This window comes from Dermacentor silvarum, chromosome 1, assembly GCF_013339745.2.
Source record: "Dermacentor silvarum isolate Dsil-2018 chromosome 1, BIME_Dsil_1.4, whole genome shotgun sequence".
Lineage (NCBI taxonomy): Eukaryota > Metazoa > Arthropoda > Arachnida > Ixodida > Ixodidae > Dermacentor > Dermacentor silvarum.
Window position 1 is genome coordinate 288013525 of NC_051154.1, and position 26205 is coordinate 288039729.

Sequence of the window (26205 nt, forward strand, 5' to 3'; positions counted from 1 at the left end):
TGAGCAGGAAAGCCAAAAGAAGGTTTCTCAAGGTGTTTTCACCAGCGAGGACATTAACAATGAAGACAAAAATTGAACGCTGGCCGCACTCAGTCCTCTTCGTACCCGAGGACTCCTCCGTCAGCCTCCGAACGCTTAACAGGCAAGCTCTCTCCATGTTCCTCGAGGGGGTGGCGCCGAACGACATAAGGGAAGTTCGAATAAACACGCGAAAGAATATCCTCGCTGTGGACGCGACAAATTGTAGCGCGTTGGACAAGCTTCGGAAAATAACCGATTTGGGAGGCATCAAAGTCCGACCGCGTGTACCATTGGACGAATCCAGCATGGCGGGCGTCATTTACGACATTGATTTGGCCATAGCGAACTCGGATCTGCCAATCCTCATCAAACCAGTGACCGAAGGAGTTATCATCACACATGTGCTCCGCCTTGGCAACTCCCGCTGCGTGAAGTTGATATTCAAGGGCGATTCCATTCCTTCGCATGTCAAGGTTGGCCACTTCCGACATGCTGTTCGCCCATTCGTGCCCAAGCCACTTCAGTGCCATAACTGTATGAAGATCGGCCATGTCAAGGGCGTCTGTACAAAGAGTACGGTTTGTCCACGCTGCGCTGAGTCGCACACTGTGGACGCTTGCCGCGCAACACATTTAAAGTGCAATAACTGCGATGGATCCCATGATGCCTCATCCAAAGAGTGCCCGAAAATCCGGAGAGAAATTGCCGTGCTTAAACAAATGGTCCGAGACAGCTCATCCCATAGGGAAGCTGCTGAGACTGTACGACGCCGGCGTAATCGTCGACGCAAGCGTACAAGACGTGGTGTTAATCATACGCAAGACGCACCCAACCCACTACCTTCGAGTGCAAGTAAGCATACCAGCACGAAGAGGATTGAGACTGACAAATCTAAAGCGGCGGAAGACTGGCCTGCGCTTCCGCGCACACAGCCTGCCAAGGAGCCTCCCCGCCTGATGTCTACTTCCACGCACACTTCGGTGGATGAAGTACCAAGGGTTGACCGACAGATCATACCGATGCTGCGGTCCCTAATGAATGTCATTAAAGAGCTACTGACAAGTATTGCAACCCCAGCCGCTCGAAGTGGCCTGCAAGTGCTGGACGCGCTGAGCCCAGTCCTAGCAGCCCTCGAGTAGAACCATGGATGGCAATCACCAATCGTTCCGCCAAGAGGTCAGAGAGGCATCTATTATCCAGTGGAACGCCAGAGGACTTAGATGTCGGATGCCTGATTTTCGTCAGTTTGTACATTCTAACCGTTTCCCAATCATCGTAATCTGTGAACCGAAATTATCAAACCCAATCCGTCTATCCGGCTACGAATCAATCATGTCCTCAACTTGCAGCGAAAGCAGCAAGGTCGTTGTGTTTATTCGTCGGGAGCTTACCTACGTCGTTCAGCAAGTGCCACCTCATGACGAGAATCAGTATGTTTGCCTGACTGTTAAGAAGAAAAAGGTAGCCTTTACACTGGTGGGTACCTACTTATCCCCTTCAACCCGGTTTGATAGCAAGAGACTTGAAGACATCTTGACAGCAACCCCTGGTCCATGGATTATCACAGGAGACTTTAACGCCCACCATCCTATCTGGGGAAGCTCTAAAATTAACGCAACCGGCCGACGATTGGCTTCATTCGCATCTGACCATGGACTGTCCCTTCTTAATGATGGGAGCCCTACCTTTTTACGAGGCTCATCATACAGCAGTTGCTTAGACTTGGCTTTTGTGTCACGTCGCTTGGCTACTCATGTAAAGTGGTTTTTAGACATTGAGACACATGGGAGTGATCATATCCCCAGTTACCTTAAGATCAAGGGTTTGGCCAGCTGCCATTCGCCAAACGCAATCCGGCGAATTGACTGGTCTACATTCGAAACCAGCATGGAAGAAGCTTGTCGCAACGGTCTCCCTTCTGGCCTTCAGCAAGCTATCAAGGAGGCAACACAGAATGCGATGTGCACGCTGAAATGCAATCCAAGGTTCTCCGAATCCGACGTGGAGTTAGAGCGACTCCGTGCGATTCGTCGGCGGGCCGAGCGAAGATACCGACGCACTAAGTCCATCCATGATCTCAGAATAGCCAGACGCACGCAAAAGAAAATCCAGCGCCGAATGGCCAAACTGGAATCTCAACGGTGGGCAAAATTTTGTGAATCCCTAGACCCCCGAAAATCTCTTTCTCACATATGGAGAACCGTGCGAGGCCTACGTACGTCTCCCGAACAACGCGTGCCATTCAAAGCCTTGGCACTTTTCCAACGTCGAGAGGACATCGAGGTAGCGGAAGATTTCTGCAGAAAGATTGCAGGTCAATCAACCTACACAGGCCCCCTTGGTACGGATAGCATTGAGCCGCATACACGGGACTCACGCATGGACTTGCCTTTCACCACCGAGGAGCTTGATGCGGCTCTTGCTTTGTGTAATCGGCCGTCGTCTCCTGGACCAGATGGCATATCGTACCGCATCTTGTGCCACCTGGGTGAGCGAGCGCGAAATGCCTTGCTGGATATATTCAATGAATCCTGGCAGGATGGAAACGTTCCTCAAGAATGGAAGACAAGCCGCCTGGTGCCACTCCTCAAACCTGGCAAGTCACCACTCGAGCTCGCGTCATACCGCCCAATCGCGCTGGCAAGTTGCGTAGGGAAGGTGATGGAACGCATGATCCTTGCCAGATTAGAGTGGTACCTGGAACGCTACCAGGTTTATCCAAATGCTATGGCCGGCTTTCGACGTCTCCGCTCCTCCATCGATAACGTCATTGATCTGGTCACGTACGTCCAACATCAAAAGAGATGTAAACGATTATCGGTCGCTATGTTTCTGGACGTAAAAGGAGCTTATGACAATGTTGCTCATGATGCCATACTTGATGCTCTGGAATCGGTTGGCCTTGGTGGCCGCGTGTACCGGTGGACCCGCAACTACTTACACATGAGGTCATTCTTTGTGCAGACCGAGTACGGTCCGACGTCTCTACACTGCAAATACCGTGGTGTTCCTCAAGGTGGCGTCTTGAGTCCCACACTATTCAACCTTGTTCTTGTCGGTCTCGTGGAACGCATACCAAATGCTGTCCATATATCAATGTATGTCAATGACATCTGCGTGTGGACGTCAGGTGTAACACGTCCTCAGGTGCGCGCGAGACTTCAAAAATCTGCGACATCAATATCGGCGTATCTCAGCGAACAAGGCCTCCAGATTTCACCTGAGAAATGTGCGCTGGTCGCGTTTACACGGAAGTCAATGACGCCTTACGCCATATCCATCAATGGGCAAAACATCTGTTACACCAGGACGCATAGATTCTTAGGGGTGATCATTGATCGAGACCTCAACTGGAGTCCCCATGTGACCTACCTGAAGAAGCGCCTAATGGCCATTTCACACGTTTTCAAGTTTCTTGGAGGGAAAACGTGGGGAGCGTCAGTACACGCAATGTTACAACTATACAGGGCACTGTTTCTCGGATATCTGAGATACAGCTTACCTGTACTGAGCAATACCTGCAGAAGCAACATGCGCACAATCGAAAGTGCTCAGGCGCAGGCACTAAGGGTTTGTCTTGGATTGCCACGATGCACATCGACAACGGAAACAATTGCAATAGCTCAAGATTACCCAGTGACAACTCATATGACATTGGAAGTGCTCAGAGCACACATCGGGCACATTGCCCGCTCCCCTTCCCATCACCTCGCCACTCTGCCGAATGACCGACCCAATGCCTCCTTTTGCCAGGCGATATCGGCGTACCGTGACTGCCTCCCTCGAGATTATACGCCTGCCGAGAGACTGCTATCACCTCCTTGGTGTTTGGCTCGTCCGCAAGTTCGACTCTCGGTACCAGGGATTCGAACGAAAGCAGGACTCTCGTCCCCAGCTCTCAAGCAGCTATCTCTCCTCATGCTGCACGAGACATACAAGGACCATTTTCACATTTACACTGATGGCTCGACAACTCTTGACGGATCTACAGGGGCTGTAATCTTCCCCGCAAAAGCTGTGACCCTTCAGTTTCAAACTTCTCACCAGACAACGTCGACTGCGGCGGAGCTTGCTGCACTTCGCTGCGCACTTCACATAATTCACGAAGACTTACCACGAAGATGGAGCATATTTACAGATTCAAAGGCCGCCCTGCATTGTCTGCTATCCGCTCTACGTCGTGGACAACAAGACCAACTTGTGCTGGAAATAAGGCACCTTTGTCACCAACTGGCAGAAAAAGGACATGACATCACTTTTCAGTGGCTCCTAGGCCACTGCGGCATCATGGGCAACGAACAGGCCGATGAAGCTGCGAGGAGGGCTCACGAAAATGCTGTGAAGGAACCCATCCCGCTATCAAGAGCCGATGCAGTAACAAAGCTTCGCATAATCGCGCGTGATTCCACACGAGCCATGTGGAACACACCTGGTTTCCAACATACTCGACTGCACCGCCTGGACCCATCCCTCCGACTACGCATTCCATCTGGACTTCCTCGAATCGAGACAACTGCTCTCTGCCGACTGTGGCTTGGAGTATCCTTTACGAATGCTTTTGCTTGTCGCATCGGAATGGCCGACAGTGCTGCCTGTGATACTTGCGGCAGCGAGGAAACACTCCAACATATCCTGTGTCATTGTCCCCGCTACAGCTCCCAGAGACAGTCGCTCGTAACGGAGTTGGCACGCCTCGACGACCGGCCGCTTTCTGAGCAGACGATTTTAGAATGCCGACTGATACGGTCTTCACAGCAGAAGGCGACGAGGGCGCTACTGAAGTTCCTCCGGTCAAGCGACCTGTTTGAACGACTGTGACGCTCCTGAGTTCCTTTGTGTGTGTGTGTATGTGGTTTTTTTTTTCTTTTCTTTATCTCCCTCTGTAGGTGTGTGCATTTTTCTTTATCTTTCTGTCTCCCCTTACCCCTTCCCCAGTGTAGGGTAGCAAACTGGATATTTACCTTCCGGTTAACCTCCCTGCCTTTCGCATCTCATTTATCTCTCTCTCTCTCTCTCTCTTTAGTTTGTTAGCCATATTAAACAGGTTTTACAATACTTGTAGTACTCACATCGCCGTTCGACAGGATGGTAGGCTCCGACATCGTTTTTGTTGCTGGTGGGTTTAGAGCCATCTTGTCACATAAAGAGGCCCGATCAGTGATCGGACTGTTCGAGTTCTCACTACACAAACAGTTCCCTCGCTAAGGCGGGGGCTCTGTGGGCGTCGGTCTCCGGTCGGGTGGTACATTGGGCTTGAAATGCATGATGCTACGACGAGCAGTGCCCGTCTTCGTAGGTGGTTCCCCTGTGCTCGTCTGGCCGTTGTTCTGTCTGTTGTCTTGGGTTTCATCACGGGTACGCTTCGCTGCAGCGCTGGTAACTGTTTCCATTGCGACCTCGGGAGCTTCCGTCACTTCAATTATATCTTTTGAAGGCATAGTCGTATTAGCAACTTCATGTTGACTAGCGGGCCCTCTGTCTGTGTTAGTTGCCGTGCCTACGGGGCCTTCGTCTACGTTGGTGTCCTTCGTGTTCGTATCTTTCTTTCCGGGTGGCTTTGTCTCAACAGTTGTCACAGCGGAGTCTTCATGCTCATCTTCCCGTGTAGCTTCCTTGGCGTCATTCAGATCCATAATATGTTCCGACGTATCATAACTTCGCGGTGGTCCTGCTACTGATGCTTAAGATCGCACGCACATGGTCTCATCGTAGCCATAGCGGCGACAATGGCCACAGCGTGGGACACGACAGTCTCGTCGCATGTGTCCGATGCCATGACACCGGAGGCAGAGCGGTGCTCTGCTCGGAACAGAGACAAGCGCCAGGTCTTCCGCAACTCGCAGTTGATGCGGCAAGTCATCCGTACTCACGCCCACTTTCAGTTGTAAGGTCACTAACCTCATTGTAGTATTCTTCTCGTTACAGCCTTGAACACGAAACTTATCTCTGGTGACTTCCAGGACTTTGCCGAATGGAGCCAATGCAGTGCGCACGTCTTCATCGGGAACGCCATGCAAAAGCCAGTACAGCTTTATCCTTAGCGCCTGGTTGCACGGTTCGACTACAATGCAGCGTCGGTCTTTCACAGTGAAGTTTCCAGCTGCCAGCATCTTTTTCTTTGCTTCGTTGTCACAGAACGTCACCGCCCAGACATGACTCATTTGATAAGCACCTAGTGCGACCACTTCCGGCAGTAGCAAAAGTTGCTCGAGTGCATCTCTAATATGTTCGACCCTATACGGCCTGGCTTTCAAATCGGCGTGTAAAAACACAGTGTCCTTCACAGTCGTACCTGAGGGCAAAGTCGGCAAAACAATTTGGTAGTCCTGGCTGAACATTTCGGTTGACCTGTTACCGCCGCCTCGGGGGGCGGCTATACCTGCTCCTTGGGAGCTCATGAGACGCACGTCCACACGCTACGGTGGCCGGAAGTGGAATCCTCCCGGCAACGACTGCTAGAACAAAAGGCGCTTTCTCTCCGCGGCTCAGATTCCTGATTAAGGCGAAGCAAAACCAAAGAAAAACAACGCACGCAGTCGGCAGGATTCGAACCTGCGCGGGTACAACCCAATAGATTTCAAGTCTATCGCCTTAACCACTCGGCCACGACTGCAAGAACAAAATGCGCTTTCTCTCCGCGGCTCAGATTCCTGATTATGACGAAGCAAAACAAATGAAAAACAACGCACGCAGTCGGCAGGATTCGAACCTGCGCGGGTACAACCCAATGGATTTCAAGTCTATCGCCTTAGCCACTCGGCCACGACTGCAAGAACAAAAGGCGCTTTCTCTCCGCGGCTCAGATTCCTGATTAAGGCGAAGCAAAACCAAAGAAAAACAACGCACGCAGTCGGCAGGATTCGAACCTGCGCGGGTACAACCCAATAGATTTCAAGTCTATCGCCTTAACCACTCGGCCACGACTGCAAGAACAAAATGCGCTTTCTCTCCGCGGCTCAGATTCCTGATTATGACGAAGCAAAACAAAAGAAAAGCAACGCACGCAGTCGGCAGGATTCGAACCTGCGCGGGTACAACCCAATAGATTTTAAGTCTATCGCCTTAGCCACTCGACCACGACTGCAAGAACAAAAGTCGCTTTCTCTCCGCGGCTCAGATTCCTGATTAAGGCGAAGGAAAACCAAAGAAAAACAACGCACGCAGTCGGCAGGATTCGAACCTGCGCGGGTACAACCGAATAGATTTCAAGTCTATCGCCTTAACCACTCGGCCACGACTGCAATAACAAAAGGCGCTTTCTCTCCGCGGCTCAGATTCCTGATTAAGGCGAAGCAAAACAAAAGAAAAACAACGCACGCAGTCGGCAGGATTCGAACCTGCGCGGGTACAACCCAATAGATTTCAAGTCTATCGCCTTAACCACTCGGCCACGACTGCTTCTTTTTTTCTTTATTGCCTGCTTTGACACTAGTGAAACAATACAAATGCATATATACAGTGCACCGACATCACGTCAGGCGGGATGGTCATATTAAAATTTCTTGAGGCACACCAGCTCATCAAGAATGCTAACCCCGTCTGCGGGTTCACTCTGTGCACGATACACTTCTCGTATAAAAGAAACACTTTCAATGAAGTTCTCTCGCGTAGAGCGTGCATTGGCGTCAGCCTGACGAACAGCCATTCTCGTCTTCCACAAACTGTGGAGGCCCAGGAGAATGAACATATCAAAAGGTATTCCTTGATCACTTTCAACTGGCAGGAATCGAATTCCGTACGGGGTTATGGGGAGTTCTTTTTTGAGAGTGCGCGGCGAGACATCCCAATGAAATACTGCGTCCCGACAATCAATGAAGGCATGTTCAATTGCTTCGGGCTTTGTACACAGCAAGCAGTTCGTTGTCCACGGTACGAATATTCCTTTCTGTTCAAGCCATACTTTAACGGGGAGGGTGTTTGTGTGTAGCTGGAAAAAAAATGTTTTCGCAGCAGGTCTTACAGGTATCCTTTTGATTCGTTTCAGCACATCTTTTCCTCGGCCTCCACAGTGAACAATCCTATACAGTGGGGTAGGTAGCATGCTGTCAACCAAATCGACGTACAGTTTTTTCTTTTTCACTGAGCACAAATACTCCAGCGAAAACCGTGCACAGAGTATTCGAAAAGACGCAACTACTTCACGATAATAACCAGTCGCTCTTCTACTGATAACACTGGATGTAGTTAAAACAAATTCCTGCAGTTCTGTTGCCATTCTCGCCTGAATGACAGTGCGGAGAAAAGCATTTCGTTCATCGCGCAGGAAAAAGAACCGCGATACAATCTGTCTGATGAACAAGTGTGAGAGCCCAAGGCCTCCACTGCGAACACTGCGAAAAAGGTTTGTACGGCTGGTTCGCTCCCAAGTGGAATTCCATATAAAGGTAGCAAACACCCGGTGCACTTTTTGAACACTGACGCGAGACATGAACATTACTTGCAGTATATACCAGACTTTGGCAACCAAAAAAACATTGCACGCTGAGGCACGCGCAAACACTGATAATCCCCGGCCTTGCCATCCCTTTATCTTTTCTTTCATCAATTCTGTTTGTCCGCTCCATAACTGCGTGGAGTCTTGATAGTGCTCAAGGGACACACCTAGATAAGGTGCAGGCACTGTAGTCCATTGCATTCCGGCGAAATCAGTGGGCATCGCGTCCCAATTTCCATGCCATATGCCAACACTTTTTTCGAAGTTTATCTGGGCGCCCGTGTACTTGCAAAAAGATCGTGCCAGGCGGACAGCCTCGATCACGCTTTCCTTGTCTTCACAAAAGACGGCGACGTCATCTGCATAGGCTAGCATTTTAACTTCAGCGGCGTGCAGCCTAAAACCACGTATGTTTACATTATGGATGACTGCCAAACAAAAAGGTTCGAGGTATACGGCAAAAAGCAATGGGGACAAAGGACAGCCTTGTCGTACAGACGAGCAGACTGGCACCTTCGAACTAAGGCATTTATTAATTACAATCTGCGTTGAACACTCTTCATAGGCCATTTTAACGCCCTCTAAAATGATTTTCCCAACATTACAGTACTGCAATATACAGAAAAGCACCTCATGTGACACCCGGTCGAAGGCCTTCGCAAGGTCGAGCTGCAACATCGCCACCCGACCCCCAATGTCATCACAACATTCTAACACATTCCTCGCAATGTGGGTGTTGGTGAAAATTGTACGGCCTTTATTGCCACACGTCTGGTGTGGCCCTACAAGGTCCTTAATCACGCTTTGGAATCGTCCAGCCAGTACTTTCATAAATATTTTGTAGTCTGTGTTGGTTAGACTTATCGGTCTGTATGAGCCTACTAAAAGAAGCTTTTCCCGGTCATCGGTTTTTGGAATCAAAACGACGTGTGACATGCGGAATGAGGGTGGCACTTTTTTAACACTTCTGAGAGTAGTCTGTGCAAAATACAGGAAAACTCGTGACTGAATAATTTGTAAAACTTGGCGCCTAGGCCGTCTGGCCCTGGCGACTTTCCTGGCGGCAACTCATCTATCGCCCTTTCAATCTCGGGTACACTTATTGGCATTTCAAGGCTTTCTCTAACGCCGTCTTCCAACCTTGGAATTTCGCTCATGAATTCGCTGTCGAAGCCTAGTCCAGAGCGTGCCCCATTGCCGAACAATTCAAGATAATTCTCAACGAAGGCTCTCTCGATTAAAACAGCTTCTGACGTCACCTCGTTTTGAAAACGTATCTGTTTAATCTCATTTCTTGACGCATGCCGCTTTTCGTCGCTCATTGCCCGTTTTGTTTGGCATCTCACCCATCCATAACCGTTCGCTCCGAGCACGTATAACTGCAGCTTTATATCGCTCTGCGTCAATAACTTCCAGCTCATGTCTTACTTTCTTTACATTTTCCGCAACCTGATCATGAACCGTATTTTGTACGCTCAAAAGAAATTCTAGCTGTCTTTGCAGCTATCTTTGTTTCTGCAGTTCGTCATGCTGGCGGCTGCTTCCTCTTTCGATCGCAATGAACTTAACTTGGACCTTAAATTCTTCCCATGCAGCCATAAAATTGTCATGCTTGTTTGTCATCAAGTCTAATATCTTTTCCTTTACTGTGCGCACAAATGGCTCATCGTCAAGCAGCTTTTCGTTGAATTTCCACGTGTTCCAGTTGAATCGTGTTCTTTTAACTTTTGCCCCCATCACGAAGCTCACTAAGCTATGATCCGTGAACGATAGCGGTGTGACATTATAACTGTTACAAAGGGGGATCAAATCTAGTGAAACATACACTCTGTCCAGCCTTGCTCGGCTGTTTCCTTGAATGTGTGTGTACTGCGGAATCGTACCGTCAGTGAAAATTTGACCCACATCTTCTAAGTTGTGGTCGTCAATTAGGGAGCTCAAATAGAGAGCGCTTTTGTCACGAACACGTTCCCTTCTGTTTCGATCTTCCGCAGTACACACACAATTAAAATCACCAAGAAATATGATGTAGCGGTCACACTTTAGGTACTGCTCTATATACTCAAGATACAACGCTCGGTCATTCACAATGTTCGGCGCATAAACGCATATAAGCCGCCACGACGCTCCAGAAAAAGAAAAATCGACAATGAACATGCGGCCAGTTTGACATGCAGTTACACGTTCTTCAATAATGCCAGCACTCTTCCGTATAAGCAGCGCGTACCCGCCTGATGTACCATTAGCATGACATACGCACACATTGTAATGCGGCGTGAAAGGCGTCACCATGCGATCGGTCTGCTCTTGAGTTTCGACCTTAGTTTCTTGTAAAGCGACAACATCGAGTTCCTTCTCCATACACAAGCGACTGAGTTGATACTGTCTCCTTCGCGCTCCGAGACCACGAACTTTTAAAGTGGCCACTCTCAATGCTGTCTCTAATTTCACCGCCATTAGTCTGTATAAGCAGGCCGATCGCCCCCCAAGGTGCCGCTAGAGAACAAACCATTCCAACACTTTGTAAAAAACTTTCCAAAAACAAATCCTCAACGAAAAGCCGCTCTAACCACACGCGTACCTTTACGGTGTACGCGTAGGCTAATTCTGAAGTGGCACCCATCTCTTGACGTGGCTAGTCCGGGCGCCCCAGTAGGCGCCGGATCCTAGGTAGGCGGTTCTGCCGCCGTCCGTCTGTCCGGCGGGATGTTCGGTTTCGGGCGAATGGAAGCCCGAGGACTCGCCTGGATTTTCTGCGGCGGTTTGTCTTTGGTCTCGTTGTCAAATTCCTCCTCTTGGCCGCTCGTTACGTCCCTTGCTCTCTTCGTAGCCGCACTGCTTGCACTCGAGTCTGCGACGTCCATCATTGCAGTTGCTGGCCCGTGCTCTGCTGTACTCGCCCCGGCAGTGGCGAGTTCTATGGCCGTTTCTTCTTTGCCTTTTCTGTCACTTGTCTGCACTGCAGCTTTCTGTTCAGTAGTTACTACAGTTACCGCCTTCGAGGCTATGGAAGCCTGCTCAGTGGGCGTCGCAAATGTGTCGGCCGACAGAACTTGCGCACGGAAAGACTCATCCACGTCTGCTTCGTCCATTAACAGGTCAGCCACGTCCTCCCGATGCGCCGGTCCCGTTACGGACGCGTAGGTCTTAATACACTCCGTCTCATCATGGCCGTAGCGCCGGCAAACGGCACATCTCGGGACGTGACAGTCACGTCGAACATGACCGGTGTTTCGGCATTTCAGGCAAAGTGGTGCTCTGCCTGGTACAACAACTAAGGCCTGCGCGCCAGCGACACCAAGTTGATGAGGCAGGTCTTCCACGGTCATACCCGTCTTCAAAACCAACGACACCGCACGCGTTGAGGATGCTTTATCTTGCACTCCGTGGACACGCCATTTCTCCCGGAAGACGTCCGTGACCTTCGCGTACGGTGAAAGGGCGGTGCCTATGTCCTCGTCCGTCACGTTGTGTAAAATCCAATGCAGCTTCAGCCGCACGGCCTGGTTTGCTGGATCAACCACGATGCACCGATGTTCATTCACTTTTACTTCCTTGGCGCTTGCAAGCCTTTTGACACTTTCATCGCTCTTGAAAGTCACTGCCCAAACGTGGCTCATTTGATACGCCCCTAGGGCGATAACATCCGGCAGTAGGCCTAAGCTAGCCAGTGCGTCGCGGAAGTGCTCCACCCGATACGGCCTGGCACGCACATCAGCATGTAAAAACAATGTATTTAAAACATTCCGACCTGTAGGCAGTTGAGGCAGCGAAACTTGATAGTCCGGGTCTTCTGAACTAAAATTCCTGTTACCGCGGCCCTGCTGGGCCGCTGAAGCCGCTCCGATGGAGCTCATGTTCGACACGTCCGCTCGCTAGCGCGGCAGAAAGCCGAGTCCCGGCAACGACTGCTAGAACGAACAACGCTTTCTCTCCGCGGCTAAGATTCCTGATTATGACGAAGCAAAACAAAAGAAAAACAATGCACGCAGTCGGCAGGATTCGAACCTGCGCGGGTACTACCCAATAGCTTTCAAGTCTATCGCCTTAACCACTCGGCCACGACTGCATTTCTTTTCTTTATTGCCTGCTTGGCATATAAAACAAGCATGTACAGTGCATTGTCACATATAAAAGCGCTGTCACATGACTTTCAGCACGTGAGGGGGTTAAAACGCAATCGCTTCATCAAAGACAGTACCCCCAAAAGGGGGTACCACTCCGGCTTCTTATTTTGAACTTTGTACACTTCTCTAAAGTATTCTACACTTTCGATGAAATTCTCTCGTGCCGATCGGGGATTCAGGTCCTAGTTGCGCACGGCCATCCGCGTCCTCCACACGCTGTGGAGTACGAGTGCCATGAACATGTCGTAGGGCACACCCCCTACGTTTTTGACAGGCAGAAAACAGATGCCGTATGGTGTAACGGGCAAGTCTTTCTTCAAGGTCCTCTGAAGGATATCCCAGAGAAAGACTGCATCACTACAATCCAGAAATATCTGTTCAACCGTCTCCAGCTTTTTGCAGATGATGCAGTCTACAGACCAGGCAACAAATATGCCTTTTTCTGGCAGCCAAGGTTTTGTAGGGAGTCTGCCACTGTGTAGCTTGAAAAAGAACGTTTTGACTGATGGTCGCACAGGCATCTTTTTGACTCTGCCTCAAACATCGTCTCCGGGACCTCTTGGGTACAGTGATCGGTAAACAGGCAATGGCAACATGGCTTCTATAAGATCCCTGTATAATTTCTTTCGCGTCACTCCAGAGAGATATTCCATCGAAAAGCGTACTTTTACGATTTCGAAAGCCCCAACTATCTCGCGCATATAACCCCTTGGTCGTCTTTGGTCGACATGGACCGTTGAAACAATAAATTCTGGCAAATAATTTGACAACCGCACATGTAACACTGTTCTCAAGAAGCAATCGCCTTGATCGCGTAAGAAAATAAACCTAGCCACGATAAGAACAGATGGACCAGGCCAAGTCCCCCACTGCGCACAGAGCGGAACAAATTTGTGCGACTCGTTCTTTCCCATGTAGAAGCCCACACAAATACTGCTATCACTCTGTGTAGCTTTTGAACAGTATTACGTGTCATAGATAGCACTTGAGGTACATACCACACTCGCGAAACAAGAAAAATGTTGCAGACCGTTGCACGCGTAAACATTGAAAAATCTCGACCTCCCCATTTTTGCGTCTTAGTGCGTAGGTGCTCCGTTTCTTCGTTCCAATATTCTGTTGTGTCCCGGTAGTGTTGGAGCGGTACACCTAAGTACTTATCAGGTGATACCGTCCAAGTGACGTTTTCGTACAATGAGGGTGTTCTTCGCCAGTTTCCATGCCAGATACCTAGACACTTATTCCAATTAATTCTACTACCGGTACACTCGCAGAATGACTTGACATCACTTATTGCCACTGTGACACTTTCTTGATCTTTACAAAAGACCGCGATATCATCTGCGTAACTAAGCACTTTGACTTCCGCGGCCACGACTGCAAGAACAAAAGGCGCTTTCTCTCCGCGGCTCAGATTCCTGATTAAGGCGAAGCAAAACAAAAGAAAAGCAACGCACGCAGTCGGCAGGATTCGAACCTGCGCGCGTACAACCCAATAGATTTCAAGTCTATCGCCTTAACCACTCGGCCACGACTGCATTTTTTTTTCTTTATTGCCGGTTTTTCAACAACACAACACGTAGCACACATCACAAATGAGACGTCAAAACAAGGTTACAATAAGGTTGTTATTGTAATGCACATAATGCCGTCAGTCACGTGGTGACTGGCGATGTCATTTAAAATTCTTTTAGTGTAACCAAGGGTTCCACGCTGGCAATCCAGGGCGAAACACATTCTTTTGTTTTTTCTGCTTCTATTAAACGAGCCATGCTCTCTCGAAAGGACGGCCTTGCCGGTCTCTGGTTCACAGTAGAAGCCAGCCATTCGTGAGCGCCATATATAGTGCAGGCCAGTCAACATAATCAGATGAAAAGGTACTCCTTCGTTGTCTATTGCAAGGTACCTGATGCCGTGCGTATCCCCCCGCTCCCCCCCCCCCCCCCTAACGGGAATTCTTTTTTCATTGTCCGCTGCAACACATCCCAAAAAAAGACCCCCTCCCAACAGTGAAGAAAAACGTGATCGATGGTTTCCGGTTGTTTGCAAATAAAACAGTGAGCGCCCCAGGGCATATAAAACCCACGCTCCTCCAGGAAAGTTCTCACTGGTTGCGTCCCGGTATGCAGTTTGAAAAAGAAAGATTTCACACTTGGGGCTACTTGCATTCTTTTAACTCTTTTCAGGACATTCTGACCCTGGCCTGCACTGTATATGGCTCTGTACAAGGGAATTGGCAACACTATGTCACATATGTCTTTATACAATTTTCACTTTGTAACAGAATACAAATAATCATTGGAAAACCGAACGCACAGAAATCGCACACTTGATACTACTTCCCGAAAGTAACCCTGCCCCGTACCCGACATGACATGGGTGCTAATAACATAGTCGGGTAACAGTCGCCCTAATCTTGCCTGGCACACCGTTTGCAGGAATGGGTCGCTTACCTCGCCAAAAAAGAAAAACCTGTTCACTAACTGTTTGAGAAAGAGATGTGCCAGTCCAAGCCCCCCACACTTTACTCTCCTGAACAAATTTGTGCGACTGCATCTTTCCCAGGTAGATCGCCACACAAAGATCACAAAAACCCTATGCAATTTTTGCACATTTACCCTAGAACAGTACATAACTTGCATCACATACCATAATTTAGCCACAAAAACATGTTACACACGGTAGCCCTCGCAAACATGGAGAGATAATTAGCCCTCCAAGCATTCGCCTTTTCACGTAAGAGGTCTGCTTGTTGGCTGCCAGTAGTCATTATTATTTAGTGCGACCCTTAATTCCACATGTTTGGTGCGGACCGACTATGTCTTTAATAAATGTCTGAAGTCTAGCAGCTAGAACATTCATTAAAACCTTGTAGTCCACATTTGTGAGTGCTATTGGTCTATATGATGTTACTTGCTTCAGCTTGTCCTCATCCTCTGACTTCGGAATCAGCACCGTGTGGGATTCACTGAACGACGGTGGTAATACCTTTCCTTCGTACGCTTCGTTGAAAACTGCTACGAGCACTTCTGACAATTCCTTTTTAAAGCGCTTGTACCACGCAGCGCAAAGCCCATCAGGGCCAGGCGACTTGCCGGGATTCAAGTTATCAATCGCGCGTTCCATTTCAAAAACAGTTATCGGTGCTTCTAATGCAGCTTTCGTTTCATCACTCAGTTGGGGCATGCGTGCTAAAAACTTCGTTTTAAAGCGTTCCAGGTCTACCTGCCTATGTGCAAATAGATTCTCATAGTGCTGAAAGAACACACGTGCTATGCTATCGGTACCTGTAACTTCGTGACCGCTTGCTTCGATCACGTCAATCTGATTGCGTCGTGCGTGCGGCTTTTCCAGTCCATGCGCCCATTTTGTGGGTGTCTCCCCCACATCAAAGGTCTCGGCTCTAGCACGAACAATCGCGCCGCGATAACGCTCCTCGTCATGCAGTTCAAGTTGCTGTTTGATATTCCGTATATCACTTTTGAATGCTCCCGGCTCTTGGCACTCCAGTTCTGTCAACTTTTCCAAGGTTGTTCTTAGTTCGTTTTCTTTCTTTTTTGCTTCATAATTTAGTGTGACGGTACGATCGATGGCTTTCATTTTAATCCGCTGTTTAAACTCTTCCCATCGTTCTGCAAATTTACCTTCTCCTTTCAGAAGAGTTTCGGCGATGCACTCCAACACCTCTGTTACGAAACTTTCATCAGTGGTCAGTTTCGAATTCATTTTCCACAGTTCCCAAGAGAATCTGCAACCTTTTGTCTTTCTTCCTATGTCACATTTAACTAGACAATGATCAGTGAAGGAAATAGGACAGACATTGTAACTGTTGCACATCGATATTGCTGCAAGCGACACGTAAATGCGATCTAAACGCGGATGGCTGTTTCCCTGAAAGTGCGTGAAACGCACATCTCGCGTCCCCATCATGCAGTCCGCCACGTCCTCCAATTCCCATTCAGTAATTATCTCGGCCAAAATGTCCCGACCTTTATCGCTCTTTAGGCCTCAATTTGACCTATCTCTGGCATTGAGAACACAATTAAAATCACCTAACAGTACCATATGCTTATCAGAAGACATGTGCTCCTTTAACTTTGAGAAAAAAAGCGACCGATCTTCTGACGCATTTGGCGCATAAATACACACCACACGCCATTCAAGTCCACTCAATACAAAATCGCACGAAACTAACCGGCAGGATGAACATGAAAAAATGCCTTGCACCGCGAGACCCGATAATTTCTTGACAAACAATACGCAACCCGCCGACGCCCCTATGGCGTGGCTCACTATCGCGTAATACCGCGACGTAAACCGCTGCACCATGCTCCGTGTCTCCTCGTCACCATCCACTTTTGTCTCTTGCACTGCTAACACGTCAAGGTCATGGTCCACCAGGAGCCTGAACACTTGGCTCTGCTTTCGCTTGGCGGCCAGACCTCGAACGTTTAGCGTCGCCAATCTAAGCATCGGGTTGGTAGCCATGGCTGTCTAGTGAAATGAGATTGGGCCCGGAGCATGGTGCTTACCTTTAGCGTCTAGCTCTCCGCTAGACGCCCCTAGGTCCACCCGGTGGACCGGTGCCACTGGAGAGCGCTGGTGGCTTGTCGCCAGTCTTTTTTTCCGCTGTATTAATGTTGGGACGTGGCTTGTAGCTGCTGCGCCTGCCCACAGATGTCTTCGAAGGCGGCCCGTCCTCGCTACTTCCTTGGTTCGCTGCGTTGCTGCCTGCAGGCTGTTCAAGAGGACGTTTGACAGAGGCTCCGACGTTGCTGCCCGTTGCGTCGTTCTTTTCCGACGGGTCTTCCACTGTCTGCATTGGCACACATGCATCCGCTGAGTTGCTTGGGCTTTCTTCCTTAGTCTTGTCCGTTGTATCTTCTGCCCCTCCATCGGTAGCCTTGTTGTCCACTGGTGCCACCGCCTCGACAGCCGGTGCAAGCGAACAGGCTGCCGCACTTGGGGTTGCCTGGTCTCCTGCCCCTTTTGCCGCGTCCTCGGCCTCGGCCACATCCATCACCAACTGCGCGGCGTCGTCACCCTCGGCCGGCCCGGTCGCAGAAGCGTACGTGCGTATGCACTGGTCTTCCGAGTGACCAAACCTGCGGCATTGCGAGCACCGAGGGACCTTGCACTCCCGACGTACATGACCAGAGCCTTGGCAGCGCAAGCACTGCCATTGGGCGGCCAGGCACGACAACAAGTGCCAGTTCACCTGCGACCCTGATTTGGTGTGGGAGGTCTTCCAGCTTCACGCCGCTCTTGAGCAACACGGAGCGGGTAGTCGTCCCCTTGTCGCTGATTCCTTGTACCCGCCATCGCTCTCGGGTGACCTGAACGACCTTTCCAAAGGCCGCCAGCGCCGTTCTTACATCTTCATCAGCCACACCGTGTATTAGCCAATGAAGACGCAGCCGTACCTGCTGGTCTTGGGGGTCAACCACGATGCAGCGCCGCCCCTTTACCTTGAGCTCCTTGACGTCCATCAGCCGTTTCGTGGCGTCGGCGTTGTTCATGGTCACCGCCCAGACGTGGTTGATCTGGTAAGCCCCAAGCGCAAGCACCTCCGGCAGCAGTCCTGTTGGGCCGAGAGCGTCCCGAAAATCCTCAGCTCTGTAGGGTCTGGCTCGCACGTCACCGTGCAAAAATACGGTGTTCAACACCACGCGTCCTTTTGGCAAGGGAGGCAAAATAATCTGATAGCCTGTGTCGTCTTCACAGTTCACCCTGTTTCCGCGGCCGACTAGGGTCGCTGTCGCCGCTCCATTGGAGCCCATGACTCTGCTGACCGCGCAGCTCGGCTGCCGGAAGCAGAATGACTCGGCCACGACTGCAAGAACAAAAGGCGCTTTCTCTCCGCGGCTAAGATTCCTGATTATGACGAAGCAAAACAAAAGGAAAATAATGCACGCAGCCGGCAGGATTCGAACCTGCGCGGGTACAACCCAATAGATTTCAAGTCTATCGCCTTAACCACTCGGCCACGACTGCAAGAACAAGAGGCGCTTTCTCTCCGCGGCTAAGATTCCTGGTTATGACGAAGCAAAACAAAAGAAAAATAATGCACGCAGCCGGCAGGATTCGAACCTGCGCGGGTGCAACCCAATAGATTTCAAGTCTATCGCCTTAACCACTCGGCCACGACTGCAAGAACAGAAGGCGCTTTCTCTCCGCTGCTCAGATTCCTGATTAAGGCGAAGCAAAACAAAAGAAAAATAATGCACGCAGCCGGCAGGATTCGAACCTGCGCGGGTACAACCCAATAGATTTCAAGTCTATCGCCTTAACCACTCGGCCATGACTGCAAGAAATGAGGCTGCTTTCTCTCCGCTGCTCAGATTCCTGATTAAGGCGAAGCAAAACAAAAGAAAAACAATGCACGCAGCCGGCAGGATTCGAACCTGCGCGGGTACAACCCAATAGATTTCAAGTCTATCGCCTGAACCACTCGGCCACGACTGCTTTTTTTTTCTTTATTACCATCTTGGTACAAAACACAAAGTAACACACACACATCACTTACAACACTTTACATGTAAAAGATGCGAGCAGTGGTCTGCCCTGCTCACACCACATGATTAAAATCGTTTCAGCTGAACAAGGTCATCCATTATTCGGAGCTACTCTGGTTGTTTCTTTTGGGCCTTAAACACATCTCTTATATAAGATATGCTCTCCACAAAGTAATCACGTATGGAGAGAACCGTCTCATCTGCATGTCTGAATGCCATTCGGTTTTTCCATATACTGTGTAGGCTGACAAGCATAAACATGTCCCAAGGTACTTCGTCTACGCCATCTACCGGTAGAAATCGTATACCATAAGGCGATATCGGTAGCGGCTTTTTTAAAGTTCGTTGCAACACGTCCCAGTGAAATACAGAGTCTGTGCAGTGAAGAAACATGTGGTCTATTGTCTCTGGTTTTCGGCAGATTAGGCAGTTTATGGACCAAGGGACAAATATTCCTTTTTCTTGAAGCCATGGCTTCACGGGCAGTGTGCCAGTGTGCAGCTGAAAGAAGAATGTTTTCATCGAGGGCCGCACCGACATTTTCTTAACTCTCTTCAGGACATTTTTTTCAGAGCCGACACAGTATATGGAACGGTACACAGGTACAGGCAACATAGTGTCAATGAGATCTTTATAAAGCTGTTTCCTTCTAACATCAGCAAGATACTGCGCAGAAAAACGAACTTTCAAACACTGAAATGCGCGCATAACTTCCCAAAGAAAGCCGCGCACCCGCACGTGTTTCACAGGGCTGGATGATACAACATATTCAGGCAGTGCTTCTTTGAAACAAATTTGCATTACGGTCCGCAAGAACGCGTCTTTTTGGTCTCGGAGGAACAGAAATCTGGCCACGAGTTGCCTGATAAACAAATGAGCCAAACCTAGGCCCCCTTTTCCCGCAGATAGAAAGAGATTTTTGCGACTTGTCCTCTCCCAACTCGACCCCCAAATGAACACTGCGAAGACTCGATGCAATCTCTGGACGCTGGTCTGTGACATGCAAAACGCCTGAAGCACGTACCACACCTTTGCCACCAGAAAAAGGTTGCATACTGTGGCCCGCGCAAAAATTGAGTGATCACGCCCACCCCATTTCTGCGTACTTTCTCGCGTGCGCTCAATTTCCGTTTCCCAATATTTTGCCGGTTCTCGATAGTGGTCTAGCGGTACTCCCAAGTATTTGACAGGTGACGTTATCCACTGAACACTCTCGAACATAACAGGTGCGTAATCCCAATTGCCGTGCCAGAAGCCAAAGCACTTTTCCCAGTTTATCACGCTTCCGGAGGCTTTGCAAAACCTAGCCGCGTCTTTCACCGCTTCAGCTATACTGTCTTTATCTTCACAGAAAATAGCGATATCATCCGCATAAGATAGAACTTTAACTTCGGTGGACAACATCGTGAAGCCTCGCACTTTTTCGTTTGACAAAATTTTCAGGCAAAAAGGTTCCAGATACAGTGCAAACAACAATGGAGACAATGGGCACCCTTGTCTCCCTGAAGAACGAACAGCGATACTTTCACTCATTTGCTTATTAACAATGATGTTTGCCGTACAACCAGCATATGCCATTTTGACACCTTCCAAGAGCACTCGGCCAACATTCACGTGTTCAAGGATAGAAAACAGGATATGATAGTTGACTCGGTCAAAGGCCTTTTCCATGTCTAGTTGCAACATTTCTACGCGTTTATCAAATGCATCGCCGCATTCCAATATACTCCGTGCTACATGAATATTTGTCTGTATCGTGCGTCCTTTAATCCCGCACGTTTGGTGTGGGCCGACGATAGCTTTTATTACATTCTGCAACCTTCTGCCTAGAACCTTCATGAAAATCTTATAGTCCACATTCGTGAGACTTATGGGCCGATAAGCTTTGACTGACAATCTCTTTACTGGGTCGTCACTCTTCGGAACCAAGACGATGTGAGTTCTTCGAAAAGACGGAGGCATTATCTGTTTTTCGTACGTTGCTTGAATTACGTTGTGTAGAATATACACTATGTCTCCTTTGAACGCTTTGTAAAAAGCTGCGCCCAGCCCGTCCGGTCCAGGTGATTTGCCAGAGCTTAACTCGTCGATTGCACGCTCCACTTCCGCTGCACTAATCGGCTCCTCGAGCCCAAGCTTGACTTCATCATCTAAGATAGGCATCAGTGCCAAAAATTCCGCCGCAAGGCCCTCTTTTACGTTCGACTCGTGACCCAGTAGTCCTTCGTAGTAATCAACAAACGCTCTCTGAATAGTGTTGGAATCATAAGCAATTTCGCCCCTGTATTCTATCCCTTTTATCTCGTTGTTGACTGCATATCGCTTTTCGTCACAGAGGGACCGTTTTGTCGGCATCTCGCCCAACCACAACCGTTCTGTACGTGCTCGTATGACTGCTCCTTTGTATTTTCCTTGTCCAACAGTTCTAATTTATTTTTTGTTTCTCTTATTTCTTTTGCAAACTGGCCCGGCTGCGCACTTTCCAAACTGAGAAGCAAATTTAAGCGGCTATGAAGTTCTTTTTCGTCTGCCTTCTCCCTTTGGCGTAGCACACTCACTCTTTCTATAGCGCTCATTTTTATTTCCTCTTTAAAATGTTCCCAGTTTGCAATAATGTCTCCGTGCTCATCCGTTTGTAAAAAGTCCATTTTTTCTTTTACTGTACGCACAAAAATTTCATCCTCAAGAAGCTTTACATTGAATTTCCAAAGATTCCAGTTGAACTTCGACCTTTTGGTCTTCGTTCCCAGTGTAAACATTACCATGCAATGATCGCTAAACGCAACGTTTTTAACCAGGTAGTCATTGCACATTGGGACCACGCAAGCTGACACATAAGCTCTGTCCAGTCTTGCATGACTTGCTCGTTGGAAATGCGTAAATTGCGGACGGGCTCCTTCTGACAGTGCACTCCCAACGTCTTCCAAGCTGTAGTCTTGGACAATTGCTCTCAGTAGTAACGAGCTTTGGCTTCTAATGGTCGCGTTCGTAACTCTGTCCTCGGGCATGCAAACGCAGTTAAAGTCTCCCATAAGGATAATATATCTAGGAGACTTCAGATAGGGCTGCAACATTTCGAAGAATGCTTTGCGCTCAATTTCCTTATTTGGCGCATACACACACACTACGCGCCACTGTACATCAAGATAGGAAAAATCACACATGACGAAACGCCCTGTGTTGCAAACTGTAACACATTCTTCAATAACACCTAAAGAATTCCGGATTAAAATGGCACATCCTCCCGATGTACCAACAGAATGACACACACATACATTGTATCGGCTTCTAAAGGGCTCAACCATGCGGTTCGTCTGATCTTCACTAGCCACCTTTGTCTCCTGCACTGCCACTACGTCCACATCATTCTCGAGCAGCAAGCGACTTAATTGGTACTGACGTCGCCTCGCTGCCAGTCCCCTTACATTAATCGTGGCAAATCTAAGTGGTGCTTTTGTTTTGACCGCCATGTGCGCGACAAATTAAAAGGACGGAACCGCTTCGTGCTCACCTTCAGCCGCAAAACATCGAAAAGAGGAGTACAGCAATTGTGTCCTTTCAAGAGTTCTCGAGCACACCCAAGAGATGGGCGGGCCCTCCGCAGCACGCAGTGTCAGCGCGCCGCACTTGATAGCTCCTTCGTGCGTCTCCTCCCGTCCTTTGCCAAGCCAGAAGAGAGCCATGACTTCTACGTCGGTGTAGTCGTCACCGGCCTTTTGTCCGGCGGGATGTTGGGTTTAGGACGAAACGTCGGCCGGCGCTGTCCTGCCGATTTGGAAGGTGGTTCATCGATGCTTGTAGGAGGACCTTGAGCCTCTTCGACGCAGGCCTTGTCGTGAGTCCTCTTTGCTGCCGCACTGCTAATGCTTGGTTGGACGACTGTCCCATGCCATCTTCGTCCTCTATTGGTTTTACACCTTCAGTAGAAGCACTTTGGCTTCCTTTTCCTTCCGCAGCATCAACATTCAGGTCTTCAACAGCCTGAAGAGGCACAGCGGTCTTGTCCTCGGTCTGTGTCGTTGCCCCGCCTCCACTAATAACGTTAGGCGTAGAAGCTGGCGACGGCACGTTCTTTTCTGCTGTTCTCGCTGCCTCCTCGGCTTCATCCGCATCCATGACAAGTTCGGAATGGTCCTCTCTTCTCATGGGCCCTGTGACATTTGCGTACGTTTTGACGCACTGCGACTCATCGTGGCCGAAGCGGCGACACTGACTGCAACGGGGTACTTTACATTCCCGTCGAACGTGTCCTGAGGTATGGCACCTAAGGCAAAGTGGGGCTCTTCCAGGAACAACAACGAGGGCCTGTTCTCCAGCAATGCGTAGCTGGTGCGGCAGGTCCTCAACTGTAACACCCGGCTTCAACTTCAAGGAGACAGAACGCGTTGACGAACCTTTGTCCATGACTCCCTGAACGCGCCAACGTTCCTTGGCGACTTCCGTCACGGTGCCGTACGGTGCAAGCGCTGTTCGCACGTCTTCATCCTGCACATTGTACAGAATCCAGTGGATCTTCATCCTCACGTCCTGGTCACCGGGATCAATAACAACGCACCGACGTTCTTTCAATTTCATTTCACGGGTGGAGAGCAGCTTCTTCATTCCTTCGGCACTCTTGAACGTGATAGCCCAAATGTGGTTCATTTGGTACGCCCCCAAGGCGATAACCTCGGGGAGCAGTGCCAAACCGACCAGTGCGTCGCGAAAATCCTCGACCTTGTGGGGCCTTGCTCTGACGTCGGCGTGCAAAAACAGAGTATTTAACACAATTCGACCTGTTGGTAGCCGCGGCAAAATAAATTCGTAGTCCTGATCACTTGAGCCAGTAAACCTGTTTCCGCGGCCAAGCTGGGCCGCTGATACCGCTCCGTTGGAGCACATGACTTCACGCCCGTCACGCTCGGTGGCCGGAAGTAGAATCCCGGCCACGACTGCAAGAACAAAAGGCGCTTTCTCTCCGCGGCTCATATTCCTGATTAAGGCGAAGCAAAACAAAAGAAAAATAATGCACGCAGTCGGCAGGATTCGAACCTGCGCGGGTACCACCCAACAGATTTCAAGTCTATCCCCTTAACCACTCGGCCACGACAGCAAGAACAAAAGGCACTTTCTCTCCGCGGCTAAGATTCCTGATTATGACGAAGCAAAACAAAAGAAAAATAATGCACGCAGTCGGCAGGATTCGAACCTTGCGCGGGTACCACCCAATAGATTTCAAGTCTATCGACTTAACCAATCGGCCACGACTGCAATTTTTTTTATTGCCGGTCTTTGACAATGTACAGAACACTCAGTATAGAAACAGACATCACAAAAATAACACCTACAGAACATACAGAAAAACATGTAAGCCATCAGCCCAACATGGACTGGCGTTGTCAAACTAAAATTCTTTTAAAGCTGTCAGAGGTTCTATCGTCGACAGCCAATCGGGTACACAATCTTGTATTTTCTTAATTTCAATGAAACGAGACATACTTTCTCGAAAATAACTACGAGCAGGCCTAGCATCTGGGTCGCAATGGTACCCAGCCATTCGTGCCCGCCATAAACAGTGGAAGGCCATTGAGCATAATTAGGTCGTATGGAACCCCGTCCTCACTCTCAATCGGTAAGTACCTGATCCCATGCGGATTCAACGGAAACTCCTTCTTGATTGTCCGTTTTAGGACGTCCCAGAAGTAGACACCTTCCCAGCAATCCAAGAACACATGATCTACAGTTTCAGGTTGCTTGCAAATCAAGCAGTGTGGGCCCCATGGTACAAGGAAGCCGCGTTCTTCCATGAATGTCTTCACTGACAGCGTTCCTGTGTGTAGCCTAAAAAAGAATGTTTTTGCCCCAGTAGGCACCTCCATTCTTTTCACCCGTTTAAGGACATCCTGTCCTGGTCCTCCACTGTATATCGCTCTGTACAATGGCACTGGAAATACAATATCGCACACATCTTTATATGTCTTTCTTTTCACGCCGGATAAATAATCGAAAGAAAAACGCACTGAAAGAAAGCGCACACTATCGACTACTTCTTTAAGATACTCGGCCACGACTGCAAGAACAGAAGGCGCTTTCTCTCCGCATCTCAGATTCCCGATTAAGGCGAAGCAAAGCAAAAGAAAAACAACGCACGCAGTCGGCAGGATTCGAACCTGCGCGGGTACCACCCAATAGATTTCAAGTCTATCGCCTTAACCACTCGGCCACGACTGCAAGAACAGAAGGCGCTTTCTCTCCGCATCTCAGATTCCTGATTAAGGCGAAGCAAAGCAAAAGAAAAACAACGCACGCAGTCGGCAGGATTCGAACCTGCGCGGGTACCACCCAATAGATTTCAAGTCTATCGCCTTAACCACTCGGCCATGACTGCTTTTTTTTTTCTTTATTGCCGTCGTCGACGTACAAATCAAGGGTTACAAATGATAAAACGTGCCAGCCACACTTTGGCCAACACAGCACTAAAATCTTTTCAGTGACACCAGTTCATCGAGTACATACATCCATTGTGGTGGATCAGGCAGTGATTTGTAAGCGTCTCTCACGTAAACAACACTCTCAATGAAGTGTTCTCGCACCGGTATTACAACCAAGTCTGCATGTTCAATTGCATGCGAGTTTTCCACATAGCGTGGAGGCCCAGGACCATAATGAGGTCGTACGGTACTTGCTCTGAGGTATCTATAGGCAAAAAGCGTATCCCATACGGGTCCAGGGGTAACTGCTTCTTCAGCGTTCTCTGCAGAACGTCCCAGTGAAAGATCGGGTCCCAGCAGTCTAGGAAAACATGTTCCACTGTTTCTGGTTTTTTACATAAAAGCAGTTGGTGTTCCAGGGGATGAAAATACCCTTGCTATGAAGCCAGGTCTTAACGGGAAGTGTGTTTGAATGTAATTGGAAGAAGAAGGATTTAGTTGATGGCCGTACTGGCATTTTCTTCACTCTTTTTAGCACGTCCTGTCCGGGGCCTCCACGGTGTGGCGAGCGGTACAAAGGTACGGGGAGCATCGTGTCCACAAGGTCTCTGTACAATTTTTTCTTTGTAACGGTGGACAGATACTGCTGTGAGAAACGCACATTTAACCTCCTATATGACATCACCACTTCACGCAGG

General features: G+C 49.2%; 3 protein-coding genes and 16 non-coding genes across 19 annotated transcripts in view; all 19 read right to left on the reverse strand.

Moving 5' to 3' along the window:
- Positions 1 to 22771, reverse strand: part of LOC125942841 (uncharacterized) — a 178908-nt gene extending 156137 nt beyond the window's left edge. The window contains exon 1 of the mRNA XM_049661085.1: positions 22609 to 22771. The gene's annotated coding sequence lies outside the window, so the exon portion shown is untranslated. The remainder of the gene's footprint in view (positions 1 to 22608) is intronic.
- Trnas-uga (transfer RNA serine (anticodon UGA)) lies at positions 6553 to 6634 on the reverse strand. Its single transcript has one exon. It is a non-coding gene; the product is annotated as a tRNA-Ser (tRNA).
- On the reverse strand, positions 6710 to 6791 carry Trnas-uga (transfer RNA serine (anticodon UGA)). Its single transcript has one exon. It is a non-coding gene; the product is annotated as a tRNA-Ser (tRNA).
- On the reverse strand, positions 6867 to 6948 carry Trnas-uga (transfer RNA serine (anticodon UGA)). The gene has a single exon. It is a non-coding gene; the product is annotated as a tRNA-Ser (tRNA).
- On the reverse strand, positions 7024 to 7105 carry Trnal-uaa (transfer RNA leucine (anticodon UAA)). Its single transcript has one exon. It is a non-coding gene; the product is annotated as a tRNA-Leu (tRNA).
- Positions 7181 to 7262, reverse strand: Trnas-uga (transfer RNA serine (anticodon UGA)). Its single transcript has one exon. It is a non-coding gene; the product is annotated as a tRNA-Ser (tRNA).
- On the reverse strand, positions 7338 to 7419 carry Trnas-uga (transfer RNA serine (anticodon UGA)). Its single transcript has one exon. It is a non-coding gene; the product is annotated as a tRNA-Ser (tRNA).
- LOC125942844 (uncharacterized) lies at positions 11122 to 12312 on the reverse strand. The gene has a single exon (XM_049661088.1). It carries the CDS (start codon positions 12310 to 12312, stop codon positions 11122 to 11124), a length of 1191 nt encoding a protein of 396 aa, XP_049517045.1.
- Positions 12443 to 12524, reverse strand: Trnas-uga (transfer RNA serine (anticodon UGA)). Its single transcript has one exon. It is a non-coding gene; the product is annotated as a tRNA-Ser (tRNA).
- Positions 14039 to 14120, reverse strand: Trnas-uga (transfer RNA serine (anticodon UGA)). The gene has a single exon. It is a non-coding gene; the product is annotated as a tRNA-Ser (tRNA).
- On the reverse strand, positions 18495 to 18576 carry Trnas-uga (transfer RNA serine (anticodon UGA)). The gene has a single exon. It is a non-coding gene; the product is annotated as a tRNA-Ser (tRNA).
- Trnas-uga (transfer RNA serine (anticodon UGA)) lies at positions 18652 to 18733 on the reverse strand. The gene has a single exon. It is a non-coding gene; the product is annotated as a tRNA-Ser (tRNA).
- Trnas-uga (transfer RNA serine (anticodon UGA)) lies at positions 18809 to 18890 on the reverse strand. The gene has a single exon. It is a non-coding gene; the product is annotated as a tRNA-Ser (tRNA).
- On the reverse strand, positions 18966 to 19047 carry Trnas-uga (transfer RNA serine (anticodon UGA)). The gene has a single exon. It is a non-coding gene; the product is annotated as a tRNA-Ser (tRNA).
- Positions 22772 to 22802: 31 nt separating the features above from the next.
- On the reverse strand, positions 22803 to 23978 carry LOC119441450 (uncharacterized). The gene has a single exon (XM_037706070.1). The coding sequence runs from the start codon at positions 23976 to 23978 to the stop codon at positions 22803 to 22805; it is 1176 nt and encodes a 391-aa protein (XP_037561998.1).
- Positions 23979 to 24107: 129 nt separating this feature from the next.
- Positions 24108 to 24189, reverse strand: Trnas-uga (transfer RNA serine (anticodon UGA)). The gene has a single exon. It is a non-coding gene; the product is annotated as a tRNA-Ser (tRNA).
- Positions 24190 to 24264: 75 nt separating this feature from the next.
- Positions 24265 to 24347, reverse strand: Trnas-uga (transfer RNA serine (anticodon UGA)). Its single transcript has one exon. It is a non-coding gene; the product is annotated as a tRNA-Ser (tRNA).
- An 878-nt stretch (positions 24348 to 25225) lies between these two features.
- Trnas-uga (transfer RNA serine (anticodon UGA)) lies at positions 25226 to 25307 on the reverse strand. The gene has a single exon. It is a non-coding gene; the product is annotated as a tRNA-Ser (tRNA).
- Positions 25308 to 25382: 75 nt separating this feature from the next.
- Trnas-uga (transfer RNA serine (anticodon UGA)) lies at positions 25383 to 25464 on the reverse strand. The gene has a single exon. It is a non-coding gene; the product is annotated as a tRNA-Ser (tRNA).
- Between the last annotated feature and the right edge of the window lie 741 nt (positions 25465 to 26205).

What these genes read in the sequence shown, in the direction of transcription:
- LOC119441450 (XM_037706070.1), bottom strand. Translation starts at nt 23,978, where the DNA reads ATGTGCTCCAACGGAGCGGTATCAGCGGCCCAGCTTGGCCGCGGAAAC.
- LOC125942844 (XM_049661088.1), bottom strand. Translation starts at nt 12,312, where the DNA reads ATGAGCTCCATCGGAGCGGCTTCAGCGGCCCAGCAGGGCCGCGGTAAC.